Here is a 22,960-nt window from a genome sequence, read left to right as displayed (position 1 = left end):
ATCCCATCCACAAGCAGGATCCATATCCCATCCACAAGCAGGATCCATATCCCATCCACAAGCAGGATCCATATCCCATCCACACGCAGGATCCATATCCCATCCACACGCAGGATCCATATCCCACACCTTGCAGCTTCTGACTCACAGCTTTTCTCCTAGCTGCCACACCAGAACTGAGCCATTTTAACCCCCATAGCCAACACAAAGCCCATCTTTTGCCATTCTCAAGCCACACTGTGTTTCCAGCATCCATCTCTGTGTGTGCCAGCATTATGCTGGGACATGCACGTGCCCATTCCCAGCCCTGCAGTGTGGCAGCCCAGCGAGGCACACGCCTGCCTGAGCAGGTAGAACAGGAGCAGAAACAAAAGCAAGAACACAGCTCAAGGTTACAACGCTGAACCACACAGCTTCATTTTTTGCAGTAACGGAAATCATTAATAACAGTTCACGCTCTCAAAGTAGTTGCCATCCAAGCTCTTGAAGAGCTTTATTAGTGCGTGAGACCTCAGAAGTCTCTCTAAGGTATTAGCCCCTTCTTAAAGGGAGAGGGCAATTAGGAAACAACCATTTGTGTGCCTCGATCAAAGTCAGCATGCAGCACGTCAATGAGTGAAGGGAAGGCAATGCAGACGGCCCACAGCCACGGCCACAGGAGGAATGGACCCATCAGGAACCATAGCAAGTTCCCCCAAGTGCCCCTCCACCAGCCTGCAGCCACCAGCAGGGATAAGGGACCCGAGCAGTGGCACGCAGCGCATGGTGCAGCCTGCAGCCTCACAGGACATTGTGGTGACTGGCATTGCTGAGATCTGGCAGTACAACCTCATTCAGTGCCTCCTTCCCATAGGAAATAACGTGATTTCCCTTAAGAGTCAGGGCCACAGCATTGTATCTCACATGGAAGATGCCAGCAGTATTTATCCCAGCCAGCCCATGCCTAGATCTCAAATCATTTTGCTTGCACTGAGCACATACAAAGCTTACCAGCAATGTGGCTACAGACACAGAGGGATCTACACAGCTGGAAATGAAACTTCTCCTGCTTTAACTAGCTGGGAACCTCACGGTTAATTCCAATCACAAAAATGAGTTGACCTTCACTGAAAGCAAGCCATTCAGAGAAGTCTGAAACCAAGCTAAATGGTTTGATCATCTGACCTCCTGCATCTCATGAGCCATTAAAGCCAAGGCTAAAAGTTTCACTAAACTGTCTTTGTCAGCTTAAGAGGGTGGAGGGAAGATGCAAATGTGCAGAATGGAGCTGCAGGGCTGGACCCACTGCCATGGCTGGACAGCCTGTCCTTTAGGGCAGGATTGAAATACATCAGCCAAAGCCTTCTCTGCCAGCAGAAGCTGCATATCCACTAGAGGGCTTTGCTGATGCAGAGCTACGAGTAAGCCTCCACTGCATCAATTAAATCTGTATTTCCAATAGTTATGTCTGTACTGAACTGGGTAATTTGCATTTAGTGAAACAATATCTTCTAGATACGTCCAGGACTGCCCTTTTGTTTTGGTTATTTATATAACCGTGCCCTCATGCTGCAGCCCCCTGCAGCCCTGCAGTGCACACTGTGAGCCAGGAGCTGTGCACCAAGCCGCAGGACAAGGCCCCCTCTTTCCCTCCCTCCCTCCCAGGCACTCACAAGTCAGTGTGGCAAAGCCATGGCAACAAGAGAAAAGCTCCTGTTATTTCACATCCTGCCATTCACCGACTGGGTGACCTTCTGTTAGCAGCCACTGAAGCAACCTTTGGAAATTTTCCGTATCACTTAAACCTGGTTGCTGTGCCTGCCAAGGTAGCAGCCACACCTCCCAGAGCAGCAGAGTGGGTTTGGAGCTCTGTGCATCTCAGCCTGCCATGTTCCACCCGGTGCTGAGCACGGAGCCCTGGCAGGAATCACCTGAACAGGGTGGTGTGAAAAATAAACCCAGGGATGAGTCTGAAAACGACGATAGAAAAAGATGATCTGGGAAATGACTGCAATAAAACTCAAATAAGCAATCATTTAAACATGCTAATATTTATCGCCTGAAAACGAGGTGGAAGGATCATTATAAATGAATATTAAATACATTCCTTTTTTTGCTGCAAGATTGAGAAAGTCAGAAGTTTGGGGGATGCCTTAATACCTCTGCAGATCCCTGAAATATGGCTAATTCTGCACCGTGTTTAAAGGGAACGGGCCCTCCTGGGCCCTCTCACATATGAGAACTGCTATAAAATTGGAAAGAAGGAAGACTCACAGCCCAGGAGCTCCTGCATGTTCTAGTGAACCCAATTTAAACAGCATGGGGCACTCACGCCAGAATAGATGTACTGACTCGAAATATATTGATCTCCACTGATGTGAGAAAATAATCTGACTCCTGTTCTCTGAACACTTCCATACAGGATGGTGATTTGCTTTCTGGTTCTGTCAATTCTGCAGGAACCCTTCATTGCAGGAATAGCCCTGGGAAGAGCTCCTTATTTCGTGGTTCTTTTTGTTCCTCAGTGCAGACAAAATGCTCTCAGGTTCTTCTGGCAGAATTTCCTGGTGGAGACACTGCTGCCCTGATACTGATATGCTTAACAGCAGTCATAAATTACAGTTACATGCACTTTTTTTTTCCTCCTGAATAATGAAGTTAAAAGGCCACTTTGGCATAAATTCATTCATTGTTAGCCCCTGTGAAGCAAGCTCCTCCTGGTGCTGCTGCATACAAATAATTGCTTTTGGCAAAAGCCAAGTAGAACACAAGTCACTTGCTTCATTTATTTCTATTATTACCATCAAATGCTGGCGTAGTTCTGGGCTGTGAGGTGGCAGGGCAGCAAAATGAGACAGAGGGATGAGTGTCTTAATGTAAAGTTGGATACATCAAAGCCATGCTGTGTGTATTTGTGAGCATGGTGCTCCTTCCCAGGGGTGGCCATGAGCCGTGTCCTTCAGCACCAATCGCATCTGTGTCCCCTGGGTTTTCTCCCTGGTTTCCTACCATGGTATCCTCCTCAGACCGCTGCTATACTCAGGTATGATAAAGAGCTTCAATGCTACATGGGTTTGAGCAGTAGAGCTGTGATCTTTTGCCATTTTCTCTCAGGAATCTCACTGGAATTTAAGGGACATGTCAAAAGGCAAATGTTACTTCTTCCAAATAGGTTTCTTTTTTTTCCCTCAGCTGCTGCAGCTCAAAAAGCTTAGAAAGCTGCATTGCAACATACCACAGAAAGAGCAGCAAAAGAGGCAAGGAAAGAAAACAAAGTACAATGATTTATGGTCCAGGCCAATGACTGTGTGTCACCTCAGCTGGTCCTCTTTTTGTTCCTGCAGGACATATGCTTTGATTGCAATCTTCAGGAGCGTTCTCATGAGCAGTACACTGTATCAGTCCATCTAGTGGGAGATCCAGTGCACGCTCCTACAGCAGAATTCAAGGTATACACTTCTCACATCTCTGAATTACCAGTCTGAAGCTCTCTAAGCAAGCACCCCTATAGCTGCAACTTCCCAACTCCTAACTCTGTAGCCCTGTCTGCTACCTCCCATGATACTTTGTGTTATGGAAATAAGAGCAAACTGTAAGTCCTGTTTCTACCAGCATAAACCGGCACAGGAAATTGGGCAAGATTCACAACATGCTTCTCCTGAATGGAGATTTGGGGCCAAGAGGAATAGACCTATCAGTGAAAAAGGTGTGAGTGGTAAATACACAAACCTCTCAGGCTGTCTTTTATGTACACATCAAACTTAACTCAAAGGAACTGCCTCAGGTTCTGAAAAGCACGACCTTAGTGAGGAAAAGGTTGGTGCTTAATGGCATGCATAGCAGCAGGGTCTGCAATCACAGCAGCACTCTGATTTGCACAGAGAACCAGCAACCAAAAGGAAGGGCAGCCCTCCATTCTGCCTGACCAAACGAGTCCCACAGCCCCATCCAGCAGCCCAGGGCTGGAGCTGTCCAGAGTTCTGCCTCCAGCTCACCATGAGCAGCTCTGCTCTCTGCAGGCACAACCTCCAACTGGCTCAGTGTCCAGCACACGCAAAGGAAAACGCTCCAAGGTGCAGCAGTGCTTCCTGCCAGATGTCAGGCTTCAGGAAGTTTTCCCTGCTGGATGCTCTGTACCCATTCCTTTGCTCCTGACAGCGGATCCACAGCCGCAATTCCACACCCTGGCACCAGATTCTCTAACCAATGTCCCCCCAGATAGAAAACATCCATTGGCACAACTTCACAGCTCAAGCTATCAGCAGTCTTCCCCTCCCCTGCACAAGGCACTCTTTCATTCCTGTGAACTGGCAGCAGCGTACAAGATCAGATTGAGGTTTTGGTGTGCTGGAAAGCAGATCCAGCACTGGCTCCCAGTGCCGATTTGTGGGGAGTGAGTAGAACACGCTTTGCTTTTTATAGACCGTTTCCATGGTGCACAGAGGTTCCCACTGCTAATTCTGCAGCTGCAGAACTCCAGAATATTGCGTAGCCTGGGTTTAATCCTGTGGCATTCTGCCCCTTCTGCTCCAAATCCAAATGCAGTGGCCTGACACCCCCAGAAGCCAACTGAGCCCCCTCCCAGCACAACATGAGGGCAGATGGTGCTGAGCTGCACCGAGCTGCTGGACAGAACCACCCCACCTGCTAAAGCTCCCAGGAAAACACAAGGAGGTAAAGAGATCAATTCCTATTCACCATATGTGTTTTTAAGACTTCATAGTAGAACTACATGCCTAAAGAACAAGCAGACCATCCACAACAGCAACACCCTCCCACGTCCATGGACCAGCACTGGTCATATGTGGTCAAAACCTGCCCCACCTGGACAAACACAACATTTCCAAAAGCATCCTCCCAACATCCCCCCAGAAGCACCAGCCACCCCCAGCCCCAGGAGCAGAAACCCGCCTCGTGCCTTGCACTGCCCCATGGCAGAGGATAACTCACCTGCTCCTGTGAATTCATCACCCGCAGCTTCATTTGCTTCAGGTAAGTAGAGGTGAGAGGCATGTTGTAATCGATGATCCCAGAAACCAGAGAGGAAGGTGGTTCGCTCTCTGAAGAACAGAGGAAAAACTTCATTCAGATACAGAGATGTGGGAGCACAAACCTGCAATGTGTTGTCATCAATACCAAACATGTATTTAGAAGCACTTAAAACCCCCAACTGGAGCCAGTGCCCACTGAGCTGAGGTTCCTACACGAACAAGGCTTCACCCAGAGGATCATTATAGAACAGATGTTGTTTTGCTAAAAAAATAAAGCACTGCTCTCACCTGTGAAAGGACTATATGCAATGTATCATTTGTCAGCCTACCAAACTCAAACCTAACAGACTAAGAAAGTGAGCCTCGCTGAAGGTCTCAGAAACACTTCCATGCAAATGGGATTGATGCAGAGTGTGATCAAGAATATATTTCCAGTGTGCTTTGGCATTGCAAAGTCTCACCAGTTTTGCTGGGATTCCCTCAGGTAGGAGTTACTATTAGGGCAACTTATTAAGTGTCTCTGTCTGGTGACGAAGATTATTTTTAACACCCTCATTAAAATACAAACTTAATTTATAAAAACCTTTAATTTAAATTGTTCTTGTTGGTTCGTCTGCCAGAACACAAGCTCCAGCAGCAGCAAAAGGAGGATTTCCAGGAGCTGAAGGTGAACTGGTGGTGGGAGGTTTCCTTTCCCATCTCAAAACCTCAGTGCCTGCCTTGCATTTTCTGGGGTCACCAGTTTCACAGGCACCTTTGACACAGCCCCTTTTACAAACGGCCTTCACAAAATGTTTTACAGCACCTTAGAAAATCCATCAGCCAGCCGTAATGGGGCTGCTTCTCAGAAATGCTGAATATTGCAAAAGCCCAATGAAACTCAGTGGACCCGAAGACGCTTCGCACCTCTGGAAATATCAGATCTATTGTGTCTGATTAAGAAATGACCTGACCCAAAAGCATATTGTCCGTAGCTGACTTAAACATTACATAGTTTTTGCAAGAGCCTAGTTAAGATCCATGGAAATGCAGAGTTTGCTCTCCAGGTCCTGGGCACCTGCACCATCCTGGATAGCTGGATGGATACCCACGACTGCTCAGGTCACTGGTTTGCAAACAATGTGGAGCTGCACAGCTTTTAGGAATGTTGTAAACTTAGGAATCTTGTAAACTAATTCATCGCCTCTTTTCCATGGCTGTGTATCACTGCTCTCCATCACGCTTTGGCCTATGAATTAATTACGAGCATTCCTCTGTATAAATTAAGCAAGCAAAACAAACCATCTTTCCACGGTGCAAGGATGTCAGCTTGTGACGAAGAGATGCTAAAATCCCAGTACAAGGAAAGAGCTCCCAGGAACAAAATCTCCTTTGCTCAGTGCTTGCACAGTGAGAATGGCTCCAGGGAAACAGCTGAGCATTCTCCAATGGGAGCAGAAAGAAGGAGGACCTCAATGCTCAGCCCTGCCTGAAACCATCCTGGTATAAACCTGGAGCCATCCCATCAGCAGCAACAAATGTCCTGTGAATCTGAATTGAATCCTAATTCCAAGTCTGTATAATTCCACTGGAATTACTCCTAATTTAATAACAGTGTAAAAATGCCACAGCAAAGTCCAATGTTCAGAGCTTCCCAGGTGCAAGATAATTTTCTTCTATGAATTATGTGAGTGCCCTGCAGGGTTCAATGTCAGGTATGTTTAATTAGGGTTTTTTCTGATCACGTAGAAAGTGTGTTGAGATTTGCTTAATGGACAAGTAGAAACAGATAGGGACAACTCCAATTTTTTCTTCTCACTAAGTTAAACGTTACATTGGTCTATGTGTATGTATGCACGCACACCCAGGCAATTTTCCTATAACCCCACCATTCTGTAGGTGATTTGCTCAAGATGAATTGTGGAATACGTAGTAGTGAAATCAGATACTCTTCCCCAGTAAAAGTAATCTTATCTAATCTACTCTATGTTGTTTCACAGCTACTTAGTCACTATTTAGGTACCATTCTGAGCAGAAGGGCATTTCTGTCCTTCCATTCCTTTTACACCTGTTCTCTTCCTTTTAGGTTTATTTCCAAGAGAACTGGAAAACTTTGTGACTATTCTTTGCTTCTTGCTCAGGGTCAAGCTAAATGCTCTGCCTGGTCTAACAGCTGGGTTCACCCCCAGAGAGACCAAAGGCCAAAATTTCCCTCAACCTAATTTGAAAGTGGGACCAGGCCCTTGGCAGGCAGGAAGGGCAGGTGCTGTGCAGATGGAGCTTGGGCTAATAAATATCAGAGTGTTATCTGGGGCAGTTTCTAAAAGATAAAGCTTTGCACTTGATGAGGTAAACAAGTTTGTAATTCAGAAGAGAACCCATCCAAATGTCAACTTGAACCATCTACTCTAGAAGAGAACTTGGTCCCATCTTATGCTCTGCTCATAGCTCCTAGGCCTTGGAGCTGCACATTGGCTCTGTTTATAAAAGAACTGTAATGAGTAAACTACCATAGTCACCACGCTAATTGGTTGTATACACAGGCATAATATATCTTTGATTACCAAAACACTTTCTGTTATCCAAAATGGGATCACGATGTGCGTATCTATTAATTACTGCAAATTTCTTCTTTATCAGAAACTTCAATTATTCAAACACATTGTGTCTTTCATTACCAAATTAATAGTTTAAAGGAAAAACTTTAGGTTTTACCAGAGATCTAGCGGGTTGATTGCACATATAGCTGCAGTGTTTTTGACACAGGCCTTGTGGGGTTGCACTGGGAAAAGGGAACCAGAGGTGGAACTGCTCAGAAGCAGAGCTGGGTTGAGCAGCCCCATCTCGCTTCCCCTGCCAAAAACAGCGCCCAAACTGGACTTTAAACAATTCCCCAGGTTTTGCTGTAAAAGCAAATTGAAAATACACAGGTTTGGAAATCCATTTGACAGAGACAAATCTCATGAATGAAGCAGTCACTGACAGCTCTCAGTGGTGTCTGCTGGCTCCGCTCACACAATTTGCTTGCCTTTACCTTTGGGCTCCAGTCCGTTGGAGTTGAAATGCATCCTCTTCTGGCACTCTGTGCAGCTCATCAGGAACCTGGTCACAGCTTCTCTTGGGAGAAAAGCATAGGTCTCCGCAATCTGGGAAAACAAGGAAAGGGTTTTATGTGCTGGCAGAGAGAACCTGAGGGCTGGGACACAGCACGAGCACTGTCCCCTTAGCCCAAATCCCGTAACACAGCTGTGCACAGCTCCTGAGCACCATAACACAGCAGCACATTGCTCCTGAACCCCATCTGGGGACTTCTCATGCAGCCCCTCCTGTCTAGAAACTCCTTCCTGCTCTGCTTGGGCTCTGAGAAGAGAGAAGCTACGGTTGTGTAAGGGCTGAATGAGAAAGTTAGGGCTCTCCAGCTCTGTTTGCATTGCTAATTACCATTGCACCACTAACCTGAAGAATACATTAATCTTTTGGAAGGGCAGGTCACTTTTTCCCACAATGACAATCAATTACTGTTAATAATACTTTGCACTTTTGTGACATATTTTACCTAGGGAATCAAAAACACTCTTACAAACAGTAATGAATAAAGTCCTAAACCTTTGAGGGAAATCTGTATATAACAGCTGAGGATGCATTTTTAACATTGGCTACCTGAACACTGCATCCAGACCTCAGCACCCACAGAAGGCACCTGGAGGTCAGGAGCCCTCCTGTTCCAAGCAGTCCCATTCACAGCACATTTAAAGACCAAGACTAGATTATTTGGAGAAGGGAGAAGGTGATTTTAATGTCACCATTTCTGTAAGGCCATAAGAGACCACCAAATCATGGTGTCAGATCTGTACAGCACAAGTCAGGGTACCTATCCCAGGTTCTCCTGCAGCCCAGCAGCCAGTGCTTTGCCTAAAACATCTTCCAGCATGACATCTGGTCTTAATTGAAAGACATTAAGAGGGTGGGGAGTCCACCTCTTACTTTAGGGCTGGCTCCTACGGTTAATCACCCATCCTATTTGGTCTGAAGGCCCTGTCCCAGCACAGCGGTTCCCAAACCGGGGCCATGACCCCAACAGGGGTCACAGCACTTACAAGTGGGGTCATAAAGCAGACAGAAATCCAATTGTTTGGGCCCCTCCTCGGGTGGCGAGCTGAGCAGAAGCGGGGCTTCCAATGGGAAACAGCACAGCAGGGCAGCACAGGGACGTCCCGGCCCCCTCCTCTGGACTATAGGCACCATCCTCCCACCTTATTTCATAACAAAATTAAAAACGCATACATTCCAAGCATTTTTCTACCTCACAGGAAGGGGTGAAGTTGAAGCTTTCTTGAAAAGAAGAAGGGAAAAAAACCCTTGTGGAAGCAGTGCAGTGCAGTGGGGCAGGGCGGGGGGCTTGGCTGAAGCAGCACAGCCCTGAGGCCCAGCAGAGAGAGGCGTCCACCTCCGCTGAGCGGCAGCAGAGCCCAGCCTTTGGCACACACGTAAATGCCGCACGGGTGGAAAGTTCAGGCAGGGACCTCGTCCCAGCAGCCAAATGGAGGATGCAGTGCTTGGTCCTCATGGGATTCTCCTGCCTAGATACAGCCCCATCCAGCTCTGCTGTGACTGCAGGGATGCCCGGCTCTGCCGTTAGCTCTGGGAGGTATTTATCAGTGCTCCAGCACTCAGAGCACCCGCAGAAATGCTGACATTGAAAGGCCTGAATATTGCTGCTGGCAAATGTGACGCGGTGGCTGCCCCTCCACCTTGAGCGGGGCTGTGCCTGCATCCCTGCCTGCTCTGCTCCAGCAGAGCCCCAGCTCCCGCTGCAAACGTTCAGCTAATTTTAGTGATACAGTTGTTATTTCTCAGCTGATTTGATGCTCTGCAGAGCAGACAGCTTCCCTGATGAGTTATCTCCCATCCAAACTCCCTTTCTGATTGCCTCCCTCCGGAGGTCAGGGACAAGGGCAAACTCTCCAGTGCCTCTCTAATCATAAATGGAGGGCAGCAGGGAGGCAGGAGGGGCCGGCAGGATGTGGCCATGCAGAGCACCGGCCCCTGGGTGCCATGCTGTGCTGCGGGAGGAGCTCAGCTGGGAGGAAGGGAGAGAGGGGAGTGTGCTAAGCAGGATGCAGCCTGATCCCAGAGCATGGCTTTGTGCTTCTGAGAGATGAAGCGAAGGGATCAGGGAAGGGTCGGTGTGGTCTGCAGGGCACAAAGCGCTGTGCAGTGACAGCAGAGAGGACCCGTAGGGTGGGGGCTGCACAGCCAGTGTCCAATGGAACATGACAGCCCCCAGCCCTGCACCGAGCCCTGCACAGCCCCAGGGTGAGCACAGAGCAAGGCAGCTCCCCAGGAGGAGGCACGCTGCAGGCATGAGCTGTGCCAGCCACATGTCTCCAAGAGACCCATGTCTTAGGCTGCAGGATTTGTGACAGCAGCTTGGATTTGGACCATGAATTCAAGATCTTCTTTTACCAGGAGAGCCCAAATATTTGCATCGAAGGGCTGTGCAGAGTCAGGAGAAACAGCAAGCTCCCTGGAGAAGCACACTTCAAGCTGAATTATTCCTGACCTAACTAGAGTGGTTTCAGGATGGATAGATCTGGTTTTCAGCACCGGGGAGCACCTGAGCAGACCCAACCAGGGAGCTGCCTCCATTTTGCAGTGCAGGGAGCCAAAGGCAATGCTGTGGTGCAGCACAGGGCTGGGCTCCAGCCGAGTCCCACAGCCCTTCCCTGGCTGCTGCTGCCCCAAGGCCCTGGGGACAGCGGATGGCACAGGGGAGGCAGATGGCACAGAGCAGCAAGGGGGGGTCTGGGTAAACATCCCCTCACATCAGCAACACTGAGCATTCCTTTTTTTTTTTTTTTTTTCCTTTTCCCCCAGACATGTACAGTTGCCTTTGTATAATTCATTTGGTCTTTCCTCCTCCAGCAGCCGTGCTGCTGCTGCTGCTGCTGCCCTGTTTCCTCCCATCTCCCTGGCGCAGCTGCTGTGCCTTTAAGCAGCCCCTTTCTCACGCCTCCTCATGCAGGAGAGCGGCCCCGCTGCCTCTGGGCCTCCCCTGTGAGCAGCAGTGGCCCCCCCACACCCGTCCCCCCGCAGAGGGAGTCTCACCGCTCGGTAGGTTTTCTTCTGCCCGGCATGTTTGGGTGCTTTGCCCGGCTCTGTCGAACTCTCCACATGCATGGAGTAAATGATGTCAAAGAAATCTTCCACCACAGCCACGCGTTTCAGAGAGATGCCCTCGGGCTCCGACAGTCCATCTGCCCCCTACAACAGTGCAGGCAAGTCGAGTTAGTGTCAGCAGTGGGTGACAGGGGTGACGAGATGGGCCCGGGGCTAACGCGATGGCGGGGGCAGAGCTGCAGCATGCTGGCCATGAGCTGCCGCGGGCGCAGGGGAGAAGGGGGGGGGTGAGAGCTCCGGGAGGAGGATGCTGTGGTCAGGGCAGTGGCTGCTGCTGCTCTGCTGCTCACGCTGCCAGGGAAATTGGGCCAGGAATAAAAACAAGAGAAAGGTCCAGAGCGGAGTCACAACCAACCGAGAAATGTGATTTTCGTAATTGTGATAAGCTGGGAATAGGCAGGGGAAGCTCTTTGGGCCTGCAGTGTGCTAAACCGCCTCGGGAACCCCTGGAATGTGCATCCTACGTGTAGGTTAGCCATGCTGAAGGCAGTCCCCTTGAACACCACCAATAAGCAGGACAAGATCGCAGCGCGATGCCAGGATGTGGCCCCTAAGGGAACGAGGCAGCATCGCCCTCCTTCCCTGCGCTGACCTTCCCGCAGCACCCTCCCTCCCTCGCCCACGCGGAGCAGCTGAGCGCTGGCAGCAGCAGCACAGCTCTTTGTGTCAGGATGTGCCGGGGAGCAGGAGGCTGCATGCAGCTCAGCGTGGCGACAGACTGGTGGGAGTGGGAAGAGCGGAGCAGCGCTGCTCCAAGCTGGCTGCAAGGAGCACAACGAGCTCACATTGGCAGCAACCCGGGGCGTGGGGCTGCCCGGGTGCTCCAGGCACAAAGCACAGCATCAGGGGAGGGTTCTGGAAGCTGCTCAGCCTGCGCCATGAAAAATGTCGGCATAGCATATATATATATATAATACACACATTGGTACAAATATGCATATATACAACACACCCCTTTGAGGCTTGCTTTCTGCAAATAAACTCACAGATGCAGCCCAGTCTGTACACAGCAGGCTGGGGAACAGCAACCTGCACTTACAGGGCTGAGCCCCTCTCCTATGAAGACAGGCTGAGGAAGCTGGGGGTGTTCAGACTGGAGAAGGCTCTGGGAAGACCTCACTGCGGCCTTCCAGTACTTGAACAGAGCTTATAAACAGGACAGAGACTGACCTTGCATGGGCAGATAGTGATAGGACAAGGGGGGATGGCTTTAAACAAAAAGAGGGGAGATTTAGGTCACACGTGAAGAGGAAATTCTTGACTTGCAGGGCAGCGAAGCACTGGCACAGGCTGCTCAGAGAAGTGCCCATCCCTGGAGGTGCCCAAGGCAACCTGATCTGGTGGGGGCACAGCACCCATGTTCAGCATGACCACAGGGGACTTGAGAAATGGGCACTAGGGTTTCTCCTCCACAACCAACCGCCTTCCCCCGGGTGCCCCAACCGAGCCTTATATAAAGGTGGCTGCAACAAAGAGAATATTGAGACCGAACACAAGGGGCACGGCGCAGGGCTGACGTGGTGGGGGTCGGAGAACTTTGCCTGAGGGAGGGTTTCTGAGGAATAGATCTAATTTCTTCTGTCACTGTTCAGGGAGTTTCACTTTAATCCAGGGCATGGGTACTCCCTTGCCAAGGAAGAGAGGGCATTAAGAGCCTTCCTACTGACCAATAATCCTCAGAGCAGGGTTGAAATGAGGATAATTAGAGAAATGGGACAAAGGAAACTGCACCAGGGGAAAAAAAAAAAGCACAGGCAGACAAAACAAGCACAGCCCTCAAAACTAAGGTTGTAACCAACTGCACGCACAAACCACTGTCTCCAGGGCCACCCGACCAACAGACACCCTCATCCCTGCAGGGCTGGTGGTTGCCTGTTTCCTCCTGGGTTTTACAGCACCCACAGCTAAAGGCTTCGTGCTCCCTGCAATGCTCTGGGAAGCAGGTGAGATGCAAGCATCAAATCCTCTGGATCTCAGAAGCCATATCACGCTGGTGATTCTAGGATTACCAAGGTTCATCAGTGGCAATATAACTAAATGTTGACTCAGGATTTAAGAGGACACATGTGCTGTGTGTTACCTCTCCGAGCGCCTGTGTCCCTCTCTTTCTTCCTTCCACACCAGCGCCACTCACAAGAATCCAAGGCATGAGTCACAGCCCGTCATATCTCAGAATGGCTTAAAAGCCATTAGGTTTAAAAGGCAATAAAAATCGCTCGGGATGAAGACGGATGAGCACAAGGGATGCTTTTGCCCCCTTCTGGTGTTGGGGCTATACTGGAAGCTGCCTGCCCCCAAAACACATAAAAGATTCAGGAGCAGAACTCAGCCTGGAGACGCGGCTGTGGCAGCAGGTGCCTGGCAGAGCAGCCCTTCGCACCTCCATGCTCCCTGCATGGCCCTGAGCTGCTCTCCAGCCCTTCTCCTCCCCTCCCGTCTCTATCTCCTGCACACCTCACTCCTTCCCTTCCTCCTGTCCCCACCTCCATCGCTCCATAACCCTCCTCACCCCTTTCTCCCCCGTTTCCCACCAGCTCTTTGCTCCCCGCTGCCCTTTGTTTCTTTCCAGTGCCACATTTCCTCGCTCACCCCTATTTTCACACTTCACATCAGCTTTACCCCCATCTATCAGCCTCCCCCATCCACCCCACAACCCCCACATCTCCTCGCTGCCTCAGACCCATTGCAGTCTCAGCTCATGGGCTCTGCTCCCCGGGCACAGTGAAACCATTCGGGCCGCCCCCTCCCCGCACCTTTGTTCTCTCGGCACACGAGGCCCCGCAGGCCGCTCTCGTCCCACCTCCCCCTTCCTCCCCGTGGCCCAACCGCTGAGGCTCGGCCGTACCCTTCTCTCCCTCCCTCCCTTCTTAGCGCTCCGCTGGGGCCGCCCCGGAGCTCCCATGCCGGGCCCGGCGGTGCCATCTGCCGCTATGGCGGGGAGGAAGGGCTCGCTCCCCCCCGCTCGGCCCGGGTTGAGGCCCCGGCGGCAGGTAGCGGCTTCGCCATGGCAACCGGCGGTAATCCGCTCCCCCGGGCCGGGCCGGGCGGCTCCGCCTTGCGGCGAGAAGGGACCGGCTGGTGGGGGCGGCCCGGGGAGCTCCAGCCGTGCTGCCCTACGGCCTGGTGGGCACACCGGGCCTTGTGGGCACACCGGGCCTTGTGGGGCGGCCGGCAGCTGCCACCTGATCTGCGCCGTCCCCCATCCGCCCTGCGTGAAACCAGAGCCGGCCTGCCTCGTGTACCCGACCGCCATGCCCGAACCAGCCCTTCAACACTTGGTTTCGGCCTGAACGAGTCAATGGAGCAGCCCCTGCAGGCCTGCACGCAGAGCATCGTGCTGGAGGATGTGGTGTAAGGGCCCCACAGGAGCTCGGCAGCCCGGAGGAGCCGTCACTCAGGGCAGCCCCTGCCCCCCATGTAGCATGCAGGACGCTGAGCCCCACTTCAGTGCCCCCCAGGAAAGCAGTGGGGTCACACATGGGCCATGGGGGTGCACGACAGGGAGCGGGGCAGGAGGGAGCTGCTTCCCCATCTGCTGTGCTCAACGGCAGATAACAGCTCCCCTGGCCTCGCACACGGGGCTGATAGCAGCCGAACTGAGTTTCCTGCAAGCAGAAAGCCACTTCCTGGCACAGCCCGGCTTGGTAATGGCTGCACAGACCCTCTGGCCCTTCCTGCTTCATGCTTCCCATGTCAAAATGCTCATCTCGGACGCAGCATCTCCCACTGCACAGCACAGTGTCAGCACGTTAAGCTCTCATTTCCCATGGTTATCTGAGGACACTGTCACACTCATCCCACATGGCATGGCTGCACCGAGCCACCCCCTGGTTCACCTCCACACAGTCAGGACAAGGGGCAACACTGGCCCCTCTGTGCTGTGCTGCAGGTTGGGACCAGGCTCCCATCTGCACTGTCACGGCACACACACACACTGCAGCCATCAGCTGCCCCTGACAGTTCCCTCTGCTGTGCTGCCAAATACCTGCTCGGAGATTTGCAAGCTCGGTGTTGTGCCTTTCTAATTTCCTGTCAGTTGTGTTTTGTTCTAGGGAAATCTTTTCATTCCTCCCATAGAAATGATCAGCTGGGAGGAAAAAGCCACGGGTACTTATAGAAGACAGGAGCGGTAACACACAGCAAGGAGTGAGGAGGTTCTGCTGCACATCACAACAATCCCCTTCTGTGCCCCAGAGGATGCAGCTCATGCCATCCATGCACACAGTTGCTGTGAGCCCCACTGCTGCACAGTCCTCAGCACCGAGCAGGGCACTTCACCCCAATATGGTCTCTTACAACTTTTGATCAAGAAACAGTCCTCGGTAGTTCTCATCTCTGAGAAGTCAGCCCTTGATTGGCTTCTATATTTAGGTTCCTCCAGGGCTTTAGGAAGTTCACTCCTCATGGTATTTAGGTGTAGGATGAAAGCAGCTTTTGCGGGGGATATGTTAAACCACAGCAGGCTCCCTCTGCTAATGCTGCAAGGAGGAAGGGCTCCTTTCCTTGAGCTTCCCCCTTCCTCCTGGCCCTCGCAAGGTGCGTGCCACAAAGCACAGGCCCTGGGGAAATGCTCGGCCGTGGAAAGCATCAGCTGTACTGCTAATAACAAACAGAACCCATTGGAGGAGTATGGGAAGGCAGCTTCCATATAGCCCCAGGAAGGGCAATTCCTATGGGAGAACCCGAGGGCAGATGGAGGAATGCTCCATGGGCTCCGTGCTGCCCCTGGCCAAGCCCTGCAGAGCACCGTGCCCAGTGCCTGCTACCAGCCCAGCGCTGCCCTGCATTGTTCCTCTAGGCAGCATGGCACACAATACTTTTTCTTCCCAAGGTAAATACTTCCTTGTCAGGGGGAGCCGGGCGCATTATTTTTAGACGGCAAACAAAGCTGAGGTGTGTGTGCCTTTCACTGGGGACAGTGGCCTTGCAGAGCGAGCTGCTCCTCCAGCAGCCGCAGCTGAGCCGTCTCTGTGAGCCCTTTGCTCTGACCTCAGCTTATTTCTCTGCCGGCTCCCAGGGCTCTGCATGAAAACGCAGCTGCCTGGGAGGGGCGAGCCTGGAAATGGCGGCAGGGAGGGCCCAGGTGGGTGCCAAAGAGCTGCCAATGGGGTGCAGCAGGTGCAAGGGAGCAGAGGGTGCTGTGCTGGGCACAGGGCAGTGGAGCTGCAGCCTTGAATATGAAAACCTGAAACCAGGCAGGGGATGGCACACTGCTGGGCACTGCAGCCCTACAGCCTGCTGCAGCCTGGCCTGATGCAGCCTGCAGAGGGGCAATGGGGTGGGAGAGCCAACAGCCTCGAGGGAACGAAGCATGGGGTGCCCAGGGCAGGGTTTGGCTCTGCTTCCATTGGGCTGGGTGAGGATCAGGGCAGCACCATGACACAACACCCAGCACTGCCACACAGGTGGCACCGACACTGCGGTCCGATGGCTGCTGTCACGCCGCAGTGGTTTTGACTGTTTTGAATGAAGCAGAGTTTGTGTGAGTTTGGGACTTTTATGTAGATATACATCGATCTGTAAAGACGGGTAACAATTGCTTAATGTCATTTAGGTCTGTTTTAGGTGGTCTGGGGAGGTGTGCCCGGGGATGGGAAGGAACTGCATTTGTAGTTAGAAGAACATATTAAACAGCATTGGAAGAGAACATTAAGTAGCATTTTGAAAGAAATCTACTGCTATATTCTGAAAATTACACGTTGAATATTGAGATAATATTGAAATACGTCGCTGCAACACTAAGAACATGCTCAGAGGCGGCTCTTCCCTACAGCAGCTTATCGCTGCAAACAACCTTCCCAGCACTCAGGCAAAGAATCAAAGGAAGATCAAGACCAAAGTAAAACCATTCAGGCAGGGTCACCCTTCACCATAAGGTCACTCCTTGTTCCACCTGGGAACAGACCCAGCAGCACCGGGGCAGCCATGCAACATCCCCATACCTGCATGAGGACATGGCCACGTCAAAATGGAACTCCGTGGGAGGAGGCAGAGCACAGCAGTGCTCATCAGGGCAGGCAAAATTATGTAAAGTGAGTTACAAATGATGCTACAGCAAATCAAGGTCAGGCCGGGCTGGGGCCGAGCCCTGGATGATGGTATCCTGGTGTCAGCTCATTGTTCCCCAGTGATGCAGAGGATGTGGGCCGCCCTAAGAACATGCTGACAGCTTGGCAGCTTGGGGGGCTCAACCCCCCTCCCAGGTCCGAGCCTCCTTGCCAGATAAGGGCACTGAGGACCTGAACATGCTGTGTCGCTGCCCTTTTTCTGCCTTTATCCCAAAAGCAGTGCCAAGCCACAGCAATTACATTGGATTCCATCACCCCCATTCGTGACTGTGAACAAAGCATCCACCCCCAGTAACAGTGGGCTCCTGCCTTTGTCACCATGCTTATTTACTCTGGGACCTGAAAAGGCAGCTGTCCTGCACAGGGGCTGGGAGGGAAAGGTGACTGAACTCTGCCCACTGTCTGCAGTTAGGAAACCCCCTCTGAATGTGGCTTCTTTCCACCACAGCCACACACAACAAACCCCAGCTCCTCCAGGAATTCCCAGGTAACCTGGGCCAACCCAATGGATTTTTTTTTTTGAGCTCTCAGCCAATACTACACATGGGGAAGCCAGAGTTGACAGTGCTGTTCAGTGCTGGCTGCTCTGTGATAGCAAAGCCAACCGCTGGGCCTCTCTCCTGGGTCGGACACGGTCCAGCAGCATCCCATCACATCTGGTCCAGCAGCCACAGCACTGTGGGTTGGGCACATGGGTAAACACAGCCACGCAGCTGGGCTCTCACGGCTGCCTGTGAGCCTCTGTCTTGCAGCAGGGATGCTGCTGGGGAGTAGAAGAAAGGGAGGGCGAACCAAATGGGGCAGGGGAGGCAGACAATGAATACAACCTGCCCTCCGCGTGAGGAATAAATTGGCAGCTGACAGGTTATAATCTGTGCAAGCGGGATCTTCGCAGGAGAGGTGAAGGCTCCATTGGGGGCCAATTGGATGGTTAATTAGGAGGACAAAGCAGAGGATTTGCAAAAATGTTTATGGAAACAGTGTTTTCCATGGAAGCCTCTGAGAAATGCTCACCAGTGAGGAGATGCTTTTGGTTAGGAGGGGGAAACACGAGGGTGAAATAGCAGAACCAAGCACTGAGACAGAAAATAGCAATGCGAATGTCCCTGAGAGGGATGGGGGATTCCCAAGCACAGTGCAATGGGGAAGGACCCTACGGCACCTCATTCTTCTAGAAATACATGGGTTGTGTCCTTCTCTTCCTGCCAACCCGGTCCCCACCCCACGACCAAAAGGCAGGACAGCACGGAGCAGCCTCTGCAGGCAGCCAATGGGCGAGCTGCTCATCTTGTAGAGACAGGGCATGAGGAAAGCAATTAAACCGAAGCTTTGATTAGGACTCACAGATGACTGCTTGTATTAGAAATGCCTGCACTTCTCTAAGCATCTTGGCTGCAGCGGGAGCAGGCCGGGTCCCCCATCCCCTGCTTGGTGCTGCTGCTGCTGCCGCAGGAGCGTGACTGATGCTCTCTGTCCCACACACAGCTCCAGAGCTCAGAGGTAGGAGCCAGTTGCTAAGAGACAGGACTGTACTTTCCAGCCCACATCCAGACCTTTGTCACCAGCTCAAGGGCTTTCTGCTGGATCACAGCGCCTGGCGCAGGTGAGCTGGGGCAGACAGACCTCCTCCTCCTGCTGCTGCACTGAGCCGCCAACACCCCAACCAGGAATGGGCACAGCACGGCCAACCCAGGGACCAGCTGCCTTTGTTGGTTGCTACCAGACCCCCCTCGAATGCCCTGCTGCAAATGGGCACCAGCACTCACAGCACCAAAACCCAGCAGAGCCTGCATGCCCCAGATGAGCAGCTGACCCAGTGTTTGCTTTTACATCACTCGTCATTCAAATGCAAGCCAGGCCAGCAGTCCCTACATTTTTCAGGCTCTTTTTTTTCTTTGCTTTTTTGGGGTAGTGGCTATTGGCTGCAATTCATTCTTTAGCCCAGAGACTGCCACAGCATAGAGTAGTCACTACATTTAGCCAACAGAACACCCCAGCACAGCCCATGAGACCAACCTGCCCCATCTTTCCCACTGCAACCCCTCTTGCAGCTAGGAGAGGGTTTGAGGTTGGAAAAGTATCATGCCCTGGGCTGCCAAGCCAAAATAGAACAAGGGCAGAGGGAAAACATTTACATAGCATCTCTGTTCCCCAATTGTCATTCTGTGACAGGCCCTGTACCCCTTTGGTACAACATAACCAGCCCCTCCTAACTTTTAATGGCTGCTGCCTTAATCTGAGACGTGCAGGAGAGAAACCACTGCTCCAAACCTCCGCTATTACTGCCTGCTCCCATATACATGCACACGCATTCTGCAGCTTTTTCTTCTCAAATAAATTGCTCCTCTTTGGCACCAGCCACAAAAGTGGAAGTCAGCAGCATTCCAACAAAGACAGCAGCTCTGGCCAACAGGTACCTCCCAGCCACAATCAGTTAATTAGACCAGACACCGAAACTCAGCAGCAACTTTGGCCCATCTTGGTCCAGTTGTTCAGAGGTGAGCACAGCTAATATGAGATTAGGGGAGGGTCATTGCTGATTTGCTCTGAAGGAAGATTTTATGATTCTATGAAGATAAATGAAGACGTATTGCTCTGTCCCAGCAATGCAGACAAGAGAATGGGTGCCCCCATGGTGCTCCCCATGGCTCTCTGTGCTGTCCTCACCATGTGTTCTATCCACAGAGTGGACACATGCTAGATCTTGCTGCTGCCATCACTGCTGAGCTCCCCATTAATGGGAGGCCCCAAGTGCCTGCACATCTCTGCCATGTTCAGGGATGGGACATAACCTGACCAGCCCCTGCAGCTTCTCACTGTGCCTGGCTTCCCTGCCCTTCCATTTAACACCATTTTAACAAGATCTTACAGAGCTGTGTTTCTTTTGTGCTTTTTTTTCCCCCTTCTTCAGTGATACGAGTGGTGCATTGAGAAAATACCAGGGATCCTCCTGGAGCTCAGCTCCTCTCAGCTCAGCAATGCCACAGTGCATCTGGAATCACAGAGACTGCACAGCACAGAGGATGGAGAGAGATTATTCTTTTAGGAACTGTTCATTCAGTGCCTGTGGGAGAGGTTGGGGCTGGGAGGAGCAGAGGATGCAGGACTGTCACCAACATCACCCTCAGCACCAGCAGTCTTTGCAGGTAAAACCTGCTGCCAGCACCGTGCAAACATGGGGACAAAGATGGAAGCAACACTATGATGGAGAATTTCTCTGGGTTTGGTTACAGGACCACACACCCACAGCACTGTGCTGCTCTCCTAAGGGTACAGCTGAATGTCAGCCTGCCATCAGCACAGCTCCATGGAAAGCCAGTGCTGCCCTGCACAGGGGGGGCTCTGTCACAGCAGGTGAAGGCTCTGTGTGCTCTTAGTAAGGCTGTGCCAGAGAATTAAGAGACAATTTTACAGATAATACCCTCAGGCCCATTCATTTGCCTCATCTGAGGCTCTTCTGAACAGTCTTATTTTATGATTATTTTTTTATATATCATATGAAGTCCACAGAAGGTCTAAGTGGTTATTCACAATAGTGAACACCTTCTGTTGGCTCATGTTCTTGGAAATCGTAGCTGTGCAGCTTTGGGGGGTGCTGAATACGAGCCCTGAAGTGTACCTGCACCAGGAAAAATGTAGCCTCTATTAACTGCTGGAGCAGCATCTTTATAGCATGCCCAGCTTCTCAGCTCGAGCTTTCTGCCACTGTGCTGTGCTGTCCCGAGGCCGAGCACTACAGCTTTCAGCATCACGGCTTTCACACGCTCCAGCAGCACAGCATCCCTGTCTCTGGGAACTAAAATGTACTTGGGGATGTGCTGCATGGTGGGTGAGCCGCTGTCCCATGTGATGCTCTTCTGGCTGCCAGCGAAAGGCCTGCATCCATTTTGCTTTTTGGCCTCGTTCTGTTCTCTACAGCGCTCCTCTCTGCTCCAGTACCTCCCCATGGATGGATTTCATTGGGTGCAATTGTGAAATGATTTCCAACATCTGGTTCTGGGGGAGCCAGCATAGGTAAACCGCGCTGGTACAACAATAGCAAATCCACCCTCACAAATGTCATCAGCCTTTTATTAATGCCTAAAAGAACTCCAGAACCTCGTGCCAGCTCTGCAGGGGACAGAGGGTGAGCAGGAAAGCAACATCAAATTGTAGGCAGTGCTGCAGAGCCTACTCAATCCCTGAGCTCTACACAGTACCCCATGGGTCAGGCTTCCCTGTGCCTCTCCCCACAGCTCCGCTCACCCCCAGGCTTCACCATGAGCTGCCTGGCACGCCAGCACAGAGCTCCCTGTGCTTGCATGGGAAGGGCAGCACTGATGGAACAAGGGCACGACCCCTCCTGCAGCCGGGCTGGGGTCTGGGGCTGGCCCTGCCCTGCTGCACGCTGAGCTCCAGTGCCGCTGAAGGGCTGCCTGCCCCTCATCACGCTGCCTGAGTGATGCTAAACGCTTCGGACAGGAGGGACAAGAGATTATAAGGAACTGCATCTTAGCACCTTGTCATGAGCAAATTCTCCCAGTTCTCAGCAAAGCCGGGGACAGAGGAGCCCCCACCAAGCACAGGGCAGGCAGATAACGGGCTGCATTGCACCTCAGCCCTCACCATGCAGTAAGGGAACGGCAGCCTTGGGCACTTTGGGACAGCCATTGTTCACGCCGCAGCAGCACACAGCACACAAAGCTGCCCTCCCCAGCACAGCCTCAGTGCCCGGACCTGCAGGCAGCGCCCAGCCCGAGCTGAGCTGTCAGACAGCCACGTCCCACACCGCCACACCTCAGCCGTGTGGGGCTTTTTTAATTGCTTGTGTTAAACGCCCAGCATCTTTGGGACGTTCATCTGGGAAAAAGAAACCCGAACAGCCTCTGTGCCAGACATCCGTCCGCACTGCTGCTCCTATTCCCAGTGCATTCTTTGAGAAGACCACCATCTGCTCCGGCCACCACCTAAGGCAGATGCCCCCTTCTCAGCGCACAGTCACAGCTCTCAAGCCACCCAAATCTGATTAGGCCTGTTCTGATGAGAGGCCTGGAGGAGGGCAAGGGAAAGTTCCTCGGGAGAGAAAATAATAACCACGCCGTAATTATGTTTTCGCTACAGATGCGTTGAAAATACACAAGCCAGCTCGGGATGCAGAAACCAAAAGGCGCCGCTCCACCTGGTTGCTGCGGGGCTTATTATTTCTATTCTCCTTTCCCCTCTCTAAGGAGTGGCTCCAGCCCTGGTGGGGGCATGCCCTTATCCCCACCGCTCAGCACCTCTCATCCAGCTCAGGCTATGGCACCTCGGAGATCTTGGTGCAGCCCAAAGGTGCCCCCACCCCCATTGCCCCCCAGCCGGGTTATTATTTCTGCTCAGCCCCTCTATCCGTGGGACTGTCCCGCACTATGCAGGAGAACAGGCATGGGATGGGCGGTATCAGGTTTCTGCACGGCCAGGAGAAAGCACGCAGCACACCAGCTCGGGAGTATTTGGGGAAAGCAGCAGAATGGCATTAAAGCAGAGAACACGCTTCGCTGTCGAGCAAAAAAGCTCAAATTATTTGACTGCATGCATGAAAGAAATGAAATCCACCCACAACACCAGCCCAAAGCGTTGAAGACCAGGGGAGCACCGAATTATCAGCAGCTGAAGAAAATCCCTATTAAGTTATCTCTCCATTGGAGAGCTACTCCAGGCAAAACCAAAACCCAGCGAGCGCATCCGTCCAAAACCGGCGTGGGATTCCCTGCAGAGAGCAGCGCTGGGGGCGTGGGGAGAGGG

The 22,960-nt window shown here is 52.0% G+C and overlaps 1 protein-coding gene across 4 annotated transcripts in view; it reads right to left on the bottom strand.

Annotated features, from left to right (window-relative positions):
• NOL4L (nucleolar protein 4 like) overlaps positions 1–22,960 on the bottom strand; it is a 48,962-nt gene that overhangs the window by 22,829 nt on the left and 3,173 nt on the right. The window contains exons 1-4 of one of the 4 annotated variants that reach the window (XM_015881882.2): positions 13,975–14,108; positions 11,058–11,213; positions 7,984–8,095; positions 4,930–5,039 (exon numbers count right to left, since the gene is read on the bottom strand). In XM_015881882.2, coding sequence (XP_015737368.1) covers positions 4,930–5,039; positions 7,984–8,095; positions 11,058–11,213; positions 13,975–14,031 — 435 coding nt within the window. In that variant the 5' untranslated portion in view covers positions 14,032–14,108. Of the gene's footprint in view, positions 1–4,929; positions 5,040–7,983; positions 8,096–11,057; positions 11,214–12,974; positions 13,164–13,209; positions 13,542–13,974; positions 14,109–22,960 lie in introns of those variants that run through there. The other 3 variants (XM_015881884.2, XM_032448524.1, XM_015881883.2) reach the window with 3 other exon arrangements.

Source organism: Coturnix japonica, chromosome 20 (genome assembly GCF_001577835.2).
Source record: "Coturnix japonica isolate 7356 chromosome 20, Coturnix japonica 2.1, whole genome shotgun sequence".
In the NCBI taxonomy this organism is placed as follows: Eukaryota; Metazoa; Chordata; class Aves; order Galliformes; family Phasianidae; genus Coturnix; species Coturnix japonica.
The sequence above is the reverse complement of the archived record's forward strand: the minus strand, read 5'-3'. Positions and strand labels throughout refer to the sequence as shown.